Source organism: Taurulus bubalis (genome assembly GCF_910589615.1).
Source record: "Taurulus bubalis genome assembly, chromosome: 11".
Taxonomy (NCBI): domain Eukaryota; kingdom Metazoa; phylum Chordata; class Actinopteri; order Perciformes; family Cottidae; genus Taurulus; species Taurulus bubalis.
Window position 1 is genome coordinate 27607751 of NC_136599.1, and position 14969 is coordinate 27622719.

General features: G+C 45.6%; 1 protein-coding gene across 1 annotated transcript in view; it reads right to left on the bottom strand.

Annotated features, from left to right (window-relative positions):
- LOC306743398 (myelin transcription factor 1-like) overlaps positions 1 to 14969 on the bottom strand; it is a gene marked incomplete at both ends in the record, with an annotated part of 134798 nt that overhangs the window by 9485 nt on the left and 110344 nt on the right. The window contains 11 exon segments of the mRNA XM_079225901.1: positions 182 to 244; positions 1542 to 1696; positions 2304 to 2558; positions 5400 to 5587; positions 6099 to 6313; positions 8537 to 8656; positions 8816 to 8906; positions 9957 to 10091; positions 12385 to 13144; positions 13244 to 13536; positions 14741 to 14969. The exon segment at positions 14741 to 14969 is cut by the window's right edge and continues 160 nt beyond it. Of these exon segments, the coding sequence (XP_079082027.1) occupies positions 182 to 244; positions 1542 to 1696; positions 2304 to 2558; positions 5400 to 5587; positions 6099 to 6313; positions 8537 to 8656; positions 8816 to 8906; positions 9957 to 10091; positions 12385 to 13144; positions 13244 to 13536; positions 14741 to 14969 (2504 nt within the window).

Below are 14969 nucleotides of genomic sequence, written 5' to 3' on the forward strand. Positions count from 1 at the left end.
TTGCCTCTGGCATGTCGGTATCAAATAAAATATTTGAATTAGTCGTGGTGCGCCCTCTTTGGACTCAGGTGCTGAGTGGGCGGCAGAAGAGTCTCAGCAGAGCTCACATTTCCTTTAAGACTTTATATATAGAGAGCACTAGCATACTGTTTCACCCACAAAAGTCAGCATTGAGGCATACCTGCGATGGGACGCATAGTTTCCAGTGATGTGACCACTGCCGTCACAACCAGGTGTAGGGCACCTGGGGAGGGCGAGATACAGAGAGAGAGCTGTTAGAAAGGACAGAGCTAGGCACATAGCAGTGTGGCTGCTAATAGGCTCACCACCTTGGTCCAGACAATAATATCTCTACTATTAGATGGATTGTCATGAAATAGTGTGGAGAGAGTCATGGTCCCCAGAGGATGTATTCAACTGACTTTGATGATCTGATTTGATGTCCTTGGCCTCTGGGGTTTTGATTATTCTCTTGCTGACGACTAGACCAATTTAGTATTTGAGCTCTTTCCTTTGATAGTCGTGTCCCTGCTAATCTTTGAATAGAGTCAATAACATTTTCCTGGTAGGAGGAGTAAGTCATTTGATGTTATATTGTGACGGTACAAAACAGGCCTCTGTATTTTTTACAATGATACACATGAGAATCATATTGAGGGTGATCCATTAGTTTGGAAAAAAAAAAAAAAAAATGTGAATGACATTGATGAGCTGTGCGACTCCGCGCAAGGCGCTTACAAGTTGAGAATATTTCAACTTCGAAAAAACGCTAGAAAAACGCGAAGCGCGGCATTTAAAAAGCGTGCATGAAAGGCGCCGTACCATAGGAAAATAATGGTTTTGGTAGCGACGCGTTTTTGAGAGTCGCATCTGGTGTGATCGGCCCCTAAGAGTAGAGGCCATCAATGCTAATGTTAGATATCTGAGAAAGTATGTACTAACCAACTCAAATTAACCAACGGTATAAATGTATTATTATCTGACCAGCTAACTTTATGTTACAATAACAACGTTTTAGCTAGCAACAATAGCATGCGGTAGCAATAGCTAACTAGCTTGAATTCATCTGTGAGCATCTGCGGTGATGGTGTGTGTGATGTAACATTTATGGTGCAGTTAAAATAAGAGCAAAGTTAAAACTTGTAATGCATTTATATCAAGTTTTTATGAACAAAAGGACTGGTCGGGAAAGATCCCCTTAGCTTTTTTAGTTATATTTAATTACCTTATACATGTGTTTACTTGAGCATACTTCTTGCGTACATGTTATATTGAAATTCAAATGATATATGTTTTAAAAGAAAATTGTAGGGGGCTTTTAATAGTTCACTTTTATTCGATCACCATCTCAAAATGTTAATTTGTAAAGTACTCTGATTAAATACCTGCAAAACTACTAACAATCCCAACAGCCTCAGCTGTACTTTGTGTGTAATTAGACAATGTTAGCATGCTAACACGCTAAACTAAGATGGTGAACATGTTAACATTGTCATTAGCATTTAGATCTAAGCACAGCGGCCTAAAAGAGAAAAACTTACGAGAGCAGCTCTTTCTTGGTATCCTTGGGCTGGAACTTGACCTTGAAGCTCGGGGTCGTGACCTCTCCTGGGTACTTCCTCTCCTCCAGACAGTCCTGCATCATGTCACAGTCCTCAGCGTCAGACGAGACAAACGACTGGCCCGTGAGCTCCATCTGAAGAACAAGTCCAAAAAGATGAGCACATATGTGCTTGTAATTCCTCTGTGGTCCTCTTATTATTTAAATTATACTTATGTGTTGTGTGGATTGTATTGACCTTTTAAGATCATTTGAGTGTTGGCTTTCTTTACACATTCGTATACAAGCAAAGAAACTATGCAAACCACCACGTGCACACACAGCTTTAATCCCTTTTCTATTTTTTGTAGACAAATGACGTTTCCGAACTCGGTGTCCTCATGAAAAATGTACACTCAAAGCCCTTTATATTTCTTTTGAAAAAGTTCAAAGGAGTAAAAATTAGCATATGCCAAAGTCAGGATGGTGCAATGCACCTGACACACCACCTCTGTTACACAGTGCTATGTTTTAACTGTACTGTAACTCTGTCATTTCCCTGAAATGAATGAATAATAGAAGGAGGAAAAGGAAACAAGGCAAAGGGATTAGAGAAAGGAAAAGTGATGTAAACAAGGAAGACTTTCTAAGTCAAAAAGCTTAGGGGGGATTCTGTCTGTTGTTATTTGTGTTGCAATACTTCCTCTGCGACACAGGAAAGCGCTGCGTGTTTGGTGCTTCAGCTCAGTCTGATTGTACTAACCTCGTCCATTTCCTCGTCCCTTTGGCGGTTGGGTTTGGTGTAATCCAGGGGGCCCTCCCACTCCTCCTGCTTGTAGGTGTGTAGGTTCGGTGATGTCATCCCGCTGCTTCCACCGTGATGGAGTGAGGAAGAGGAGGAGGAGGGGTCTGGGGACCGAACCCCGGGGCTGGTGCCGGACAGGCTGCCCTCTCGTTTGATGGGCTTCTTCATACTCAGGTCCAGGGTGCCGTTCTCATCCACTTCAATGGCCGATTCCTAAAGAAGAGCGAGGCCGTAACACATTTAGTTACGGAGTCCCAAAGTGTTCAACATTAAACCAACAAATAATATGAAATATGAAATAAATGAACACACGGACTTAGGGTGAAACATACACATACAAAATTAAATAAAGATGAATATTCATAAAATATGAGAACTCATCACATTATTATGACATTGATATTTTCTGAGATCTTTTTAAATTCCATTATAGAAATAGCATCATGCTTTGCTTCATAATGGCACCCTTCCCCCTCCAGCGGGCTCAACAGCTGGCTGCTCCCATTCAGAGCGACTTTGCGTGAAGAACCTTTTAGAAGCACAACCCTGCCAAAGGCAGTCGGTACCACTGTAATGCTGCCGCCTGGATAGGCTACAGAGGCTAGTCATTGGGCCTCATGCAGGAAGTGAAAGAAACTTACTTCCTCCTATTTCTGTTTGTATCCATGATTTGTTCTTATTTCTGTTCTGTTGTCTTTATTTATAATGATTGGATTATTAAAGAAATACTATTGGTCCGTTGGAACTGTAAAACCCTTGAATGGCTCACATTCTGTTCTTTGATGCTTGCTGATGTTCCTCTACCAGGACTGACACTAGAAAACAGAACCTCCATTTGCTGAAGTTCTTCTTCCGACAGCCTTTTTTGGTGGCATCTCTGTAATAGAGTCTTTGCACACGGCACAACATATATAGTGTTTATTAACTATGCTAATAATACACAATCAGCCACATGCCTCCAATTTATGATTAAGTGAGATTCATCATTCAGAACATTTGGTGAGAGCAGGTTTGGTTAGGAGCGCATCTGCAGTGGACTTCTCTTATTATGTCTCCTATTTTCTATCATTAAGAAAAGAACAGAAAATATGAGACATTTAATTAAGAGGCTGTTGCTGCCCATTGGGTCTGTACAGGCTCTTTACTTTCTTGAATTTAACACTAGAAACTTTGGGGCTCCCAGTTGGTGACTGGGAGAAAAGGGAAAGAGAAACTTAGCTAATACACTAATGACGTCTTCAGCAATGTAAATGCCTAATGCAGTCTCCTCTGGTGCACTTCAGCGTGAGAAGCAGTCCTGCGTGCTGATGATTGTGATTAATTTAATTACCCTCTTGAGCAGATTCAGTTGCAGAGAGACACATACATTAACATACCTACATGTTTCTGAATCACAACTTCATATAATCTGCAGTTGAGGGGTTTTAGATTCAGACTGAACCAATCTTTCATGTGGTGAAATTATTGATTCTTTCCTGTTTCCGCCCCTCCGCCCTCAAGCTTGTACCAAACAAGCATTTATCCAGCCGCACAGTAGTTTCCAGAGCGCTACAGTTGGTGTTCAAAACAGCACATTCATCGCTTAAGCATGCTCGTAATGATATATAATGCACTGTGGAAATCCTTTGCCCGCAGCAGAACAGCACTGCTCCTCTCTGCATGCTCTATTATAGTGCTGGCAGGTGAACAGAAGCATAGGGTGAGATGAGCCGTGTTTTCAGTATTCATCTAAAATGGCGCTCATAAGAGCTGGTCAAGGGCCAAACAAATCAAAGGGTTAGGAGGAGAGAGAAAACGGGAACAGTTCCCAGAAATGTCCCTGGTTGATGAGCTTAGTGGTCCAATGTTTCAATATTGGATTTCAACCGGCTCTGACTCTGATTCCAGATCAGTCCCTGGTTGATCGGCGCTGTAATACTGAGCAGCTGAGGCCTGCTTCTGGATCGCTGCCTCCTCGCTCAACAACACCTTGCTCTGCTGTGCTGCCGGAGACATTCATCTTCACTTTTTATCTTTCTAACACCATGTCAGGAAAGCAAAAAATGATGAAGCAGTCACTTTCTCTCCTCTGTGAGGCAAAAAGGCTTTTAAAAATCACAATATGGGGGAAGTGGTGCTCCAATTACACCTCCTGTGCACAGAGAGGGGAGAGGAGGAGAGATAGAGCGGTACAGATGGAGAGCAGAGAGGCAGAGAGGGAGAGAGGGAGATAAAAGAGAGTAGAAAATGATGTGAAAAGAAAATGAAAGAAAGAGTGGCGGGGGTGGAGAAAGAGAGTGGAAGATCCGTCCGGTAGATAATGAAAAAAGGCTACCTGGTGGCAAAGTAATCCAGGGAACTGGCAGTCAGCCAAATTCAATAACAACATGAAAAGTGTGTGGGATGGAGGGATGAAAGGATGCAAGAGGACGGGAGAGGTGATGCAACTGCCTCTCAACACCATCCTGTAAGCCAATCCCTCCTGATGACATATTCATGGAGAGTTGATGGGGAGAGAATAAATGAGCAAAAGACATGAGAGAAGAGAGCAAGGGGAGAGGAAGAGGAGAGGAGAGGAGAGGAGAAGAGATGAGATGAGAGGAGAGGAGAAGAGAAGAGAAGAGAAGAGAGGAGAGGAGAGGAGAGGAGAGGAGAGGAGAAGAGATGAGATGAGAGGAGAGGAGAGGAGAGGAGAGGAGAGGAGAGGAGAGGAGAAGAGATGAGAGGAGAGGAGAGGAGAGGAGAAGAGATGAGATGAGAGGAGAGGAGAGGAGAGGAGAGGAGAGGAGAGGAGAGGAGAAGAGATGAGAGGAGAGGAGAGGAGAGGAGAAGAGATGAGATGAGAGGAGAGGAGAGGAGAGGAGAGGAGAGGAGGAGGAGAGGGGAAGAAGGAAAGGGAAGTGGAAGAATTGAGAAGAGAGGAAGAGGAGAGGCACACCAACTGCCAGAGAAGAGAAGAGGGTCATACTTTATAACTATGGCATCACTCATAAACACAAGTTATTTGTAATCTCTGACAAACTGAAGGACACATTTCCCAAACATTGACCTTCATGGATGATGTCATCTGTTTACCTTAACTGGGGGTTTGGTGCTGAGGTTCTCAGGTTTCTCCCAGCAGCGCGTAGACAGGTTCAGGATGGCGGTGGCCGCCATGTGAGCGGCCTCGGCATCATGGGAGTAGTCGTAGGCCAAGGAGGAGCTCTTCCCGTAACCGTGGAGACTGAGGCTCTGTGACGGGGACTTGGGGAACGAGGGTTTAGCTGAAGGAGGACGAGAAGTCAACTTTCAGCTCAGGGATCATATAACTTCTTCTCCTGCTGGGAGAGCAACCCTAAATGATTGGTGTGGTAAAGGCCTTCAACTCAATAATGTGAGATAAAAGACAATTGACACCACTCTCATGTCTGTACGCTACATATAAGAAAAGATAAAATAATTCTTTATTAGTTCCGCAGTATTGCAGGATACAGCAGCAGTGCACACAAGAGGCACATGGTAAATACAATAAAAAATCAAGTATTGTAAATAAACAGTAAAACAGTAAAGAAGAATACAGTAGCAATATTAAATATATAGACGGATTTTTTTTAAAGTGTATAAAAGTACTTAAATGTATTCATATTGCACCAGATGAATGTAATTAAAGCGGCCAAAAGTCATTACAATGTTCTAAGTGTTTGTGGTCTACAGTAAGCTCAGCAGTAGACTTAGCTTAGCTTAGCATGAAGACTGGAAGCAGCATATCAAAAGCAGCCAGCGGTCCTGTCTTACTTTTGAAGGCTTTGGGTGACGTTTCACTGGCGAGCATCTTTGGAGCGAGCATGCGCTTCCCGAACACCTGAGCGTCGAAGCTGGCGTAGTCGAAGGACACCTTGGAGTACTTCTCCAGCTCCTTGGCCAGGTTGGCACGAGGCGTGGCGGGCGCCATGTTGGGCCTGTAGCTGCCGTACTGGGGCACCTCCAACTGCTTCACAAAGCACATGGGCCTGGAGGAGCAACGGCAGGGTGAGAGGATGGCAGAGTTTGGGGAGTTCACACCAAATAAAGCAGAAAGTGGAATAGAGTAGATAATCAGGAGAGATGGGATATAAAAGAGGATCCACGCCATAAAGAGTCACACAATCGACACAAAAAACAAATACAAGAAGGAGAAAAAACATAAGAGAAGGAGAGAGCGAGGTAGAGAGACATTGAGAGAGTAAAGATAGGGGCGACGGTGTACTTAGCAGGATTAAGAGCTCTTATCAGCAGAGGGCACATTTACATGCTGTAATGTTATGAGCTTTACGCATCTCCTGCTCCTGGAGAGCCTTTTGTCAGACCTGTTGGCCTAAAGCCACTGATGGGGCAGAGGAAGAAAATAAGGCCGGGGGAGAGAGAGGAGAGGAGGAGAGATGGGGGGAGGAGAGAGGAGAGAGAGGAGAGGAGGGAGGGGGAGGGGAGGAGGGAGGAGGAGGGGAGGATAGGAGGGAGGAGAGAGGAGAGGAGGAGCGAGGAGAGGAGGGAGGTGGATGGGAGGAGGGAGGAGGAGGGGATGAGAGGAGGGAGGAGAGGAGGAGAGAGGAGAAAGGAGAGAGGAGAGAGGAGGAAGGGGAGGGGAGAAGGGAGGAGGAGGAGAGGAGAGGAGAGAGAAGAGGAGAGAGAAGAGGAGAGGAGGGAGGAGGATGGAGGAGGGAAGGAGGGAGAAGAGGAGAGGAGTAGGGAGGAGGGAGGAGATGGGAGGAGGAGGACGAGGACGAGGAGGAGAGAGTTGGGAAGAAAAGAGGAGGAGTGCATCCTGTACCACCTCTCAGTGTCTGCTGTGAGCATCAGGAGCATCACTGAGCTGCAGGACGCCGCCTCCTCAGCGCTCAGCATGAGACACGCTCACGTCTAAGAGGATTCTCATGACTGTAAAAACGTTCTACCACTGATCACAGGGGATTCTTTTCCCTTTTATTTATCCAACATGGATTCATTGGAGTATGGATCGCATGAGGAGTTCTTCAGCCCCATATATGACCAAGCTCTGTTTAATCAACAAAGCAAGCCTTATTATGTTTTAATCCTCAATGCTATGTCCGACCCCAGATGAGGTTTTCCTCAAGGAAAGCAATTATTTTTTCTATCTGCCTCGCAATGCCCCTGTAACTTGCATAATTAGCTTATCGGCTGCATTATTAATTAAAATACCAACGAGGAAGAGCGTGGACTTTGCATAGTACCAGTGTCTGGTTGATGTTAATTATCATTCTTCAGGCCGTGATCACGGTGCCTGACCAGCTGGGGAGATGGATGGAGATAAACAGGTCTCAGTGTCTGAGGCGCCAGTAATGCTTCACACTGATGCTTCAACACTTCCTGGCTATTTTGAGCCATGCACGGGCCGGCGGCCCCTCTTGTGGTGAGGGGCCCACTGCCCGGGCTCGGGGGTCTCTGTGGTCCCCGTGTGACTCGTGTGAAGGAGCTAACCTGCTTTTATGGAAGAGAAAGGTTCCTCTGCTCAGATAGGTACGGATACACATTGTTGTCATTCACCTTATCTGCCGAACCCCAATCCAACAAATGAGTAATTAGAAGTGTTTAGTCTATTTGACATAAAGACATTGGAGGTAAATCTACACAGCCTGGTGTCCTAAATATGTTGTATGGACAACTAACAACTTTATTATTAATTCCGTCATTACGTTTAAACCAAATTATGACGTTTTCACTAAACCTAGCCAGGTAGTTTAGTTGCTTTTTAAAAGTTAATCACGTGTTTAAAACTGCATCCATAATCTGGGAGGAAATGTGTTTCCCTCGAAACGTAATTAAGAATGCAGCGTAGTTAGTATGAAAACGTAATTTTGTCTGTGACCGGGTTGAAGGGCGACACAATGGAGTCCAGGACGTATTTTCGTTGAGGTTCATGCTGAAGAGAAGAGTCCTGAAACAGAAAGACCTGCTCTGGTACCGAACAGAAGGAGGTACAGCTGAGGTAAAGGACATTTTAAAAGCCTTTGTATCTACTGATTGGAGTATAAAGTATAGAGAGTTATATTTATTTTAATACTCCATTTTAATGATCTAATTAACAGTTTATTAATTCATGTATTCTGTTTTTGACTCGTCTGACAACCTTATGTCGGCATTGTGGCTTCACACGTATCTCATATAACAAGACGGGACTGTAAAAATAACTATTTAAAAGACCTTCAGTATAAAAGGACACTTTTCTGACGGCCCACCTTAACACTCGGTCGTTGGGACTTCCTTTGAGGTGCTCGCTGCCGGGCGGAGAGAGATGCTGCTTATCCCCGTGGCCCTTGCTCAGCTTCTCTGCAGCGGCGATGGGGCACCCAGAAAGACTGCAAGAGACAAAGATGTTGCTGAGCATGTACATCTGCATACATTGATGTGGACTGCATATATGAATATATGAGCTTGCAAATACACAAAAGGGAAATGCATAAACACACTCAACCACAAACACAGATCTGAACAGATAGTAATGTGTGCATGAATACCTGCGGTGTGTGTTACGGTTGCTGTTAACATGGCCCTGACCAGTGCAGCCGGGGGTCGGACACTTCAGCACATTCTCATGCATGGCCAGAACTGAGGAGAAGACAACGTGCACGCACACACACACACACACACACACACACACACACATGCACACACACACACACACACACACACACACACACACACACACACACGCACACACACACACACACACATGCAAAGGGTCAGAGAAAATCCAGAATCCAATCTGAACTATTTAAAAACAGCTTTCCATGTAAGGGACTGTATGTAAATAAGTCAGTCGGGGTGATGGGTTGAATCTTGTTATTTCCTTTTGTTCAGAGCCAAGACAGCCCAGCATTATGAATATATATATATATATATATATATATATATATATATAAATGTTCACCCTCCTCTCAACGGCAAACACAACAGGTTGTTGAATGTTACAGCTATTTGGTTTTGTTGATATAAAGCTGCCAAAAAGTAGTTATTAGTTCCATTGAATGAGTGCTCCACTCTAAAAATATATATATATATATATATAAATATAAAATATAAATCTGAAATGAGAAAAACATTTAGACCATTCCTTGCCCTCCCAAAGAGAAATGTCTCCCCTCATCAGCAATAGGACCTCCCTGCCCCGCTTAATAGCGCGAGGACGGTCCCTCAGTAAAAGGACCAGCAGGAATATGAAGTGAACCTTAATCAGAGAAGAGCAGGGAATGGGCATTACACGGACCTGTCGTCATGGCTACAGGAAGGTGGCCTCTGACATCTATGTCTGGGAGATGAGGAAAAAGCCCGTACCACTGCAGATTGCTGTCTGCATAGCGTTAAGACAACCCAGTCAGGGACCCAAATCCAAACATGTCGTTTGAATTTTGATAGCCTGTTAACCTTTTTTGGTCCACAGACATGTTGTCTGTTCCTCTAGCAGCAGTATGTACAGTGAAGCCTGAACAGCTGGGTTGTATCCCAACACTCGACGTGAGATGTTTGAAGAGAAGCCTCATAACCCATGATTAGAATGTGTCGCTCCGCAGTGAGGAGAGGCGATGTGCTCCTGCCCTTTCTTGTCACTTGTCTTCTCTGTGCTTATTTTGCTCTGCTAAGCAGCTGAAGAACACTCACTCTCCGGGGGGATCCTGTCCTTGTGCGGGCAGCCTGACAAGCTGCGGTGGTGGGGGTACAGACCGGTCACGTGACCCGTCCCATCGCACCCCGGGGTGGGACACTTGATCTCCCTCTTCTCTGGCCTGCTACTCTCTGGATAGAGGAGGAGAGGAGAGGAGAGGGTGGGATGAATAAGGAGGACAAAGGCAAGTGTTTAATGCCATCAGACAGTCTGCTTGGCTGAGCATGAAATCTCAAATCTCGACATACGTTCAGACACCTGTACAAAGCAACCCCATCTGTATCTGCTCCTCGGGTCTTACGTTCGCTGTAAATGCAAGAGGTGTTTTGTTTGGTCGTCTAAATGTGATTTGAATGTGTTTTGTTCTCAATGCTCCCAAGGATGAAATACGATCCGATGAAATAAATATTACAGCTTTTTTAGTTAACCCGGAATAAAGTCGGCCTACTTATCCTGTACGCTTTGATGATTTTCCACTCTTCCAAGGATCTTGTTCAGATCTCGGACAAAACAACACTTGAAAATACATCGGGGGAAATAATGCCTCTACGATTTACACTTAATGAAAGACGCCTACTCCTCCCTGCTGCTACTTGGACTAAGCAAGCCAGAATTAGCGTCACTAGAGAGAGGAGAAAAAAGCAAGAGGAGGGTGTGATGCTCTATTGGCCTTCAAATTGAATGTTAACGAGACATGCATCTCTTAATTAGCGTTGAGCAGAACAGGAACGTCACCACGGGAGGGAGCTGAGGCCAAGGAGAGGGCAGCACTAGCAGGCATGTAATCACACTGCTATACTGCGAGGAGCATGACAAGTGGGCACCGTGCCAGCTGTGAAATACGAGGCCGAACACATGCAGCATGTAAACACACAGCGACTGTGGAACAACCTCCTCTTCCCCTCAACACGTGTTGTCCCTTCTCACCCGCTCTTCAAGCACTTCCTCTCCGCTCTTCATGGAAGTCTATTCAGCTGGAGCCACTTCATCCATATCACAATGGAGAGGGGAGGATCCGTGACTCATCCTCTCTGTTTATTTGGTACACTGTGTATTAGTGCGCTCTGTTCCAACATCCAGCTCAGCACATGGCACCTCGTGCTGCTTTAACATTGTTTTCTGTGTGCTGGTCTACAGGAGACCTCACCTCTGTGCTCTCCTGTGTTCAGGCCTATTGATCACAGATTGACTCCCCGTTTTTTTTAAAGTTACATTCACTTTCGAGGAAACCATTGCTCTCCACTCATGTCATTTTTGTACAAAGATGAACTTTCCTGACAGAAGTAATCCACCACAGGGGAACACTGTCTGTGCTCCATCACATGCTGATGGTGAGCCGGGAGCGATGTGAACAGGTTCTATGCTGGGGCATTAAAACCCTGCAAAGGAACACAAACTACACATGGAGCTGAGGCCAGAGGACAATGAGCTTAGCTTAGCATAAAGGCTAGAGGAGGGGTACACAGCTAGCCGGCTTACTACATTTGACATTTCTGCTAATAAATCCCTTTGAATCCGAAACACTTCAAGGCTGGATGAGTCTGTCACAACGGGACATGGCCTGTTACAGTAGCTGTTACATTTCCAATGTTGTGTTTTAGAAACACATGATACTGTAGAGTCTTTCAGCTATTTCCAGGGCTCTCAAGTTTTTAAGACAGGTAAGAGTGACATCTCTCTCTCTCTCCCTCCCTCCCTCCCCCCCTCGGACGGAGGCGCGGCGATGTGTGGCGGGAGGGCGTGACTTAAGACCAAAATGCGTGACAGTCACGCTCAATGCGTGACACTTGAGAGCCCTGTATTTCTTTTCTACAAAAACAATTCCCTTCACCTCCATTGTGTTAGGGTGGCTGATAGCACAAAGAGAACTGGCTCTTTAGGCCAGAAGTTCACTCTACAAGGAATAAGCAGTGACTTTGAAGAGTTCAGTTAATTGACAACAAGTCATGTTGTGACATTTCTGACCATGTTCAAATGCAGGTTATTCTCTTAAAACCGTCCGCCTGCCAGTGGGCTCGGGGATGAGGATCAAAATGTTTGGAAGGACAATACCCCCCTGCTTCTTTATGCTAAGCTTACTGTTTTTGCATTGTAGCTTTTTGTTTAGCACACGGGTATTCTTGGTTAACATAGTAATAATATTAATAAGGACATTTCCCAAAATGAAAAGGAGTTTCTGCTTTTAATGCAAGCAAAAAACTACAATTCCCTCTTTTTTAGTTTGTCCTGCTCTCAGCAGGTGAGTATTAAGTGTCAGATGTTGGCGTGTCCTTGAATTTACCATCAAGGTGACAACCCTGCTTGTAGCAGCACTACCACATAATGCTAACATAGCTTTTAAAAGAAGACATCAATAAAGAGGACTAAAGGGCCCCTCCTCTCCTGTGACAGCACATGTTAGCTTTGCTCTAAGCCCCGCCCTACCTTTGCTGAAGTAGCTCTTGCGGATGACGTCTAGGTGCTTGGGCCTGTCATCCAAGGTGAAGTACCGCTGGTGGAGGATATCTGGTGTGCGGAGCAGCTCCCTGGGCCCGGCCGGCTTCACCTGCTCGGCCTTCAGGGCGATGGCTTGCTCCAGCAGGCCCAGGTTCCCTCGGGTTATGTCAAACATCTCCGACTCGTCCGTCACCGTGGAGCGCTGCGACAGGCTGTCTTCGTCGTCGCGCTCGTCGTCCCCATCCACGTCGTCAAAGTCTCTCTCCTCTGACCTATCGGATCGCACCTCGATAATGTCGGGAGAGGCGGAGGACACGGCTTTGTGTATCTTATAGTTCTCACCTCTGAGGCTGGGGAAGTAGTCCTCTAGCGGACTGACCCTGTGCGAGCTGTAGCTTAAAGGAGGGCTGGCCTTGTAGTTCTGGAGCGGACTAGCTTTATGAAAGTCATATTTGTCGAGTGGACTGTCCCTGTGGTCCTCCGCCTTGATGTGTGTTCCCTGAGCTTCTGCGGTGCTGGTGATGGGGATGGTGCGGATGGCAGTTGACACATCAGAAATGGGCAGAATGTGGTTCACCTCTTCATCTTTCTCCTCCTCCTCTTCTTCCTCCTCCTCCTCCTCCTCCTCTTCCTCTTCTAGTGGAGTGCCCCGGCTTTGGTCTGCTGGCGCTGCCATCTCTTCTTCCTCCACCTCATCCTCTTTGATGTGTTCATGACGGACATCTTCGGTCAGATATTGGTGGTTCTCCTGGATCACATGGTTGCTCCTGTCTCCTTCCTCATCTTCTAGCTCCTCCTCCAACTCCTCTTCCTCCCCTTCAGCTGCCTCTTTCTGCAGAACTGATACCTCTTCGGATGCTTGAACCCCGCGTGCCTCCTCCTCCTCTTCCCTCTCCTTAATGCCCCCCTCCTGCTCGTCCTTTACTTCTTCCCCCCGTTCGGCTGCCACAGTGACATCCTCCTCAGTCTCCACGGCAACGGGCTGCTGAATGGCCACGGTCGGAGCATTGTTGTCGGAGATGCAGCCGAGGTGGAGGAGAGAGTTGGCCACCTCCTCTGCACTCTGAGAGGGAGACTGGCGCTCCTCGGTTGCAGGCGGCGCTGCTCCAAGCTCCGGCTCGATGATCACACACTCCTCCTCTGTGGAGGCAGATGAAGAGGTCAGAAGTCAGAGGTCAGAGCGCTGACACGGAGGAAAAGGTGAGTCACACATGAGCTAAAGCTAGTGTCAGCAATGTCTTCATGGTATCATCTCCCTGCCCGCTCACTCAAACACTGAGACATACAAACAGCTGCTGTGACAGAGTGTAGATGTGGAGCAGGTTGGAGAAGCAGAAGGACATTAACTCCCAAAGTCCCCAAGTGGTCAATAGGAGGAATAGCAACTCCCCTCCTGTAATATTATACCTTCTAATATTATATGCAGGTTTTTTAAACAAGTGATAACCCACCAAAAAATAGGCGATAGAGTCCTTAGCCTTCATATGTTAGCTGTTATTTAGCCAACCAGCTGCTAACAGCTAACAGCTAATGTTAACTAGCTCTGCTCCTGGTGATTTAACCACGTATTTGTTGTTCACCATGTGGTGTTATCAGAGATGTTATTGCACACTCCCTAAATGCTAACTGCATTGATTTCATTTCAAATGGTTTATTTAATAAGGGGACAGTGCACATTAATAAAAACATTTCTGTATGCCAAATATGCCAGAGTTAGCCAAGAGGCTATTTTCCATCTGTAGTCCCGAGAGGCAGATGTTAAAAAACTAAAACAAACCTAAAAACAGAAATAAACGTAAATATAGAGTTACACAGCTAAAAAACAATAAAAGACATGCAGGTATGATGGACGACCGGCAAAGATAAGACAGACAGACAGCGGACAACAGACAGACAGAGGGAAAGTACAACATGGACAGATTGCATGTGAGGATGTGGCTCAGGGACTCAATAAAGGTTGAGATTAAACTCCATCCTAATTATTAATCAAAGGAAACCGTAATCAAAGAACTGCAAATATATTGTATCACTGATTAAAGGAGCACTAAAAGGAATTTCGCACTTCTGAGCACCACTCAGCCTGTGAAAACAGTGTTATGTCTCTGGAGGAGCTTTAATAAATAAATAAAACATGCCCTGCTGATGTCATTGTGATGTTTAGTTTACAGTGCTATGGAACGGTGAAAAAGCTGGAGCCAGTTTGTCATTTTTCATCGCTGAATAATCTTTTACGATTTAGAGACATGGAAGATTGGTTGAAAAGTTAATGGATAGAGGTAGATCTTCCTCACCGGTGAAGAAGAGCAAACATGGCTGTGGTTTGTCTCAAGTAGAAAAAGCTCACCTTCGTCCGCAGCAAATGCATTCTCCTCTTTCTGATATACTTCTTCCTTCTCTTCTTCCTCCTCCATATGTGACTCCTCCTGTCTATTTGTCGGTGCATCCTGCGTCAGATCTTCTGTCATCTCATCCGTCTCCTCTTCTTCAGCTGCCCCCCTTTCTCCCTTGTCCTCCTCCTCCTCCACCGTCTTGTCCTCTCCTGCTGTCTCTCCATCCTTCTCTCCCTCGCCCTC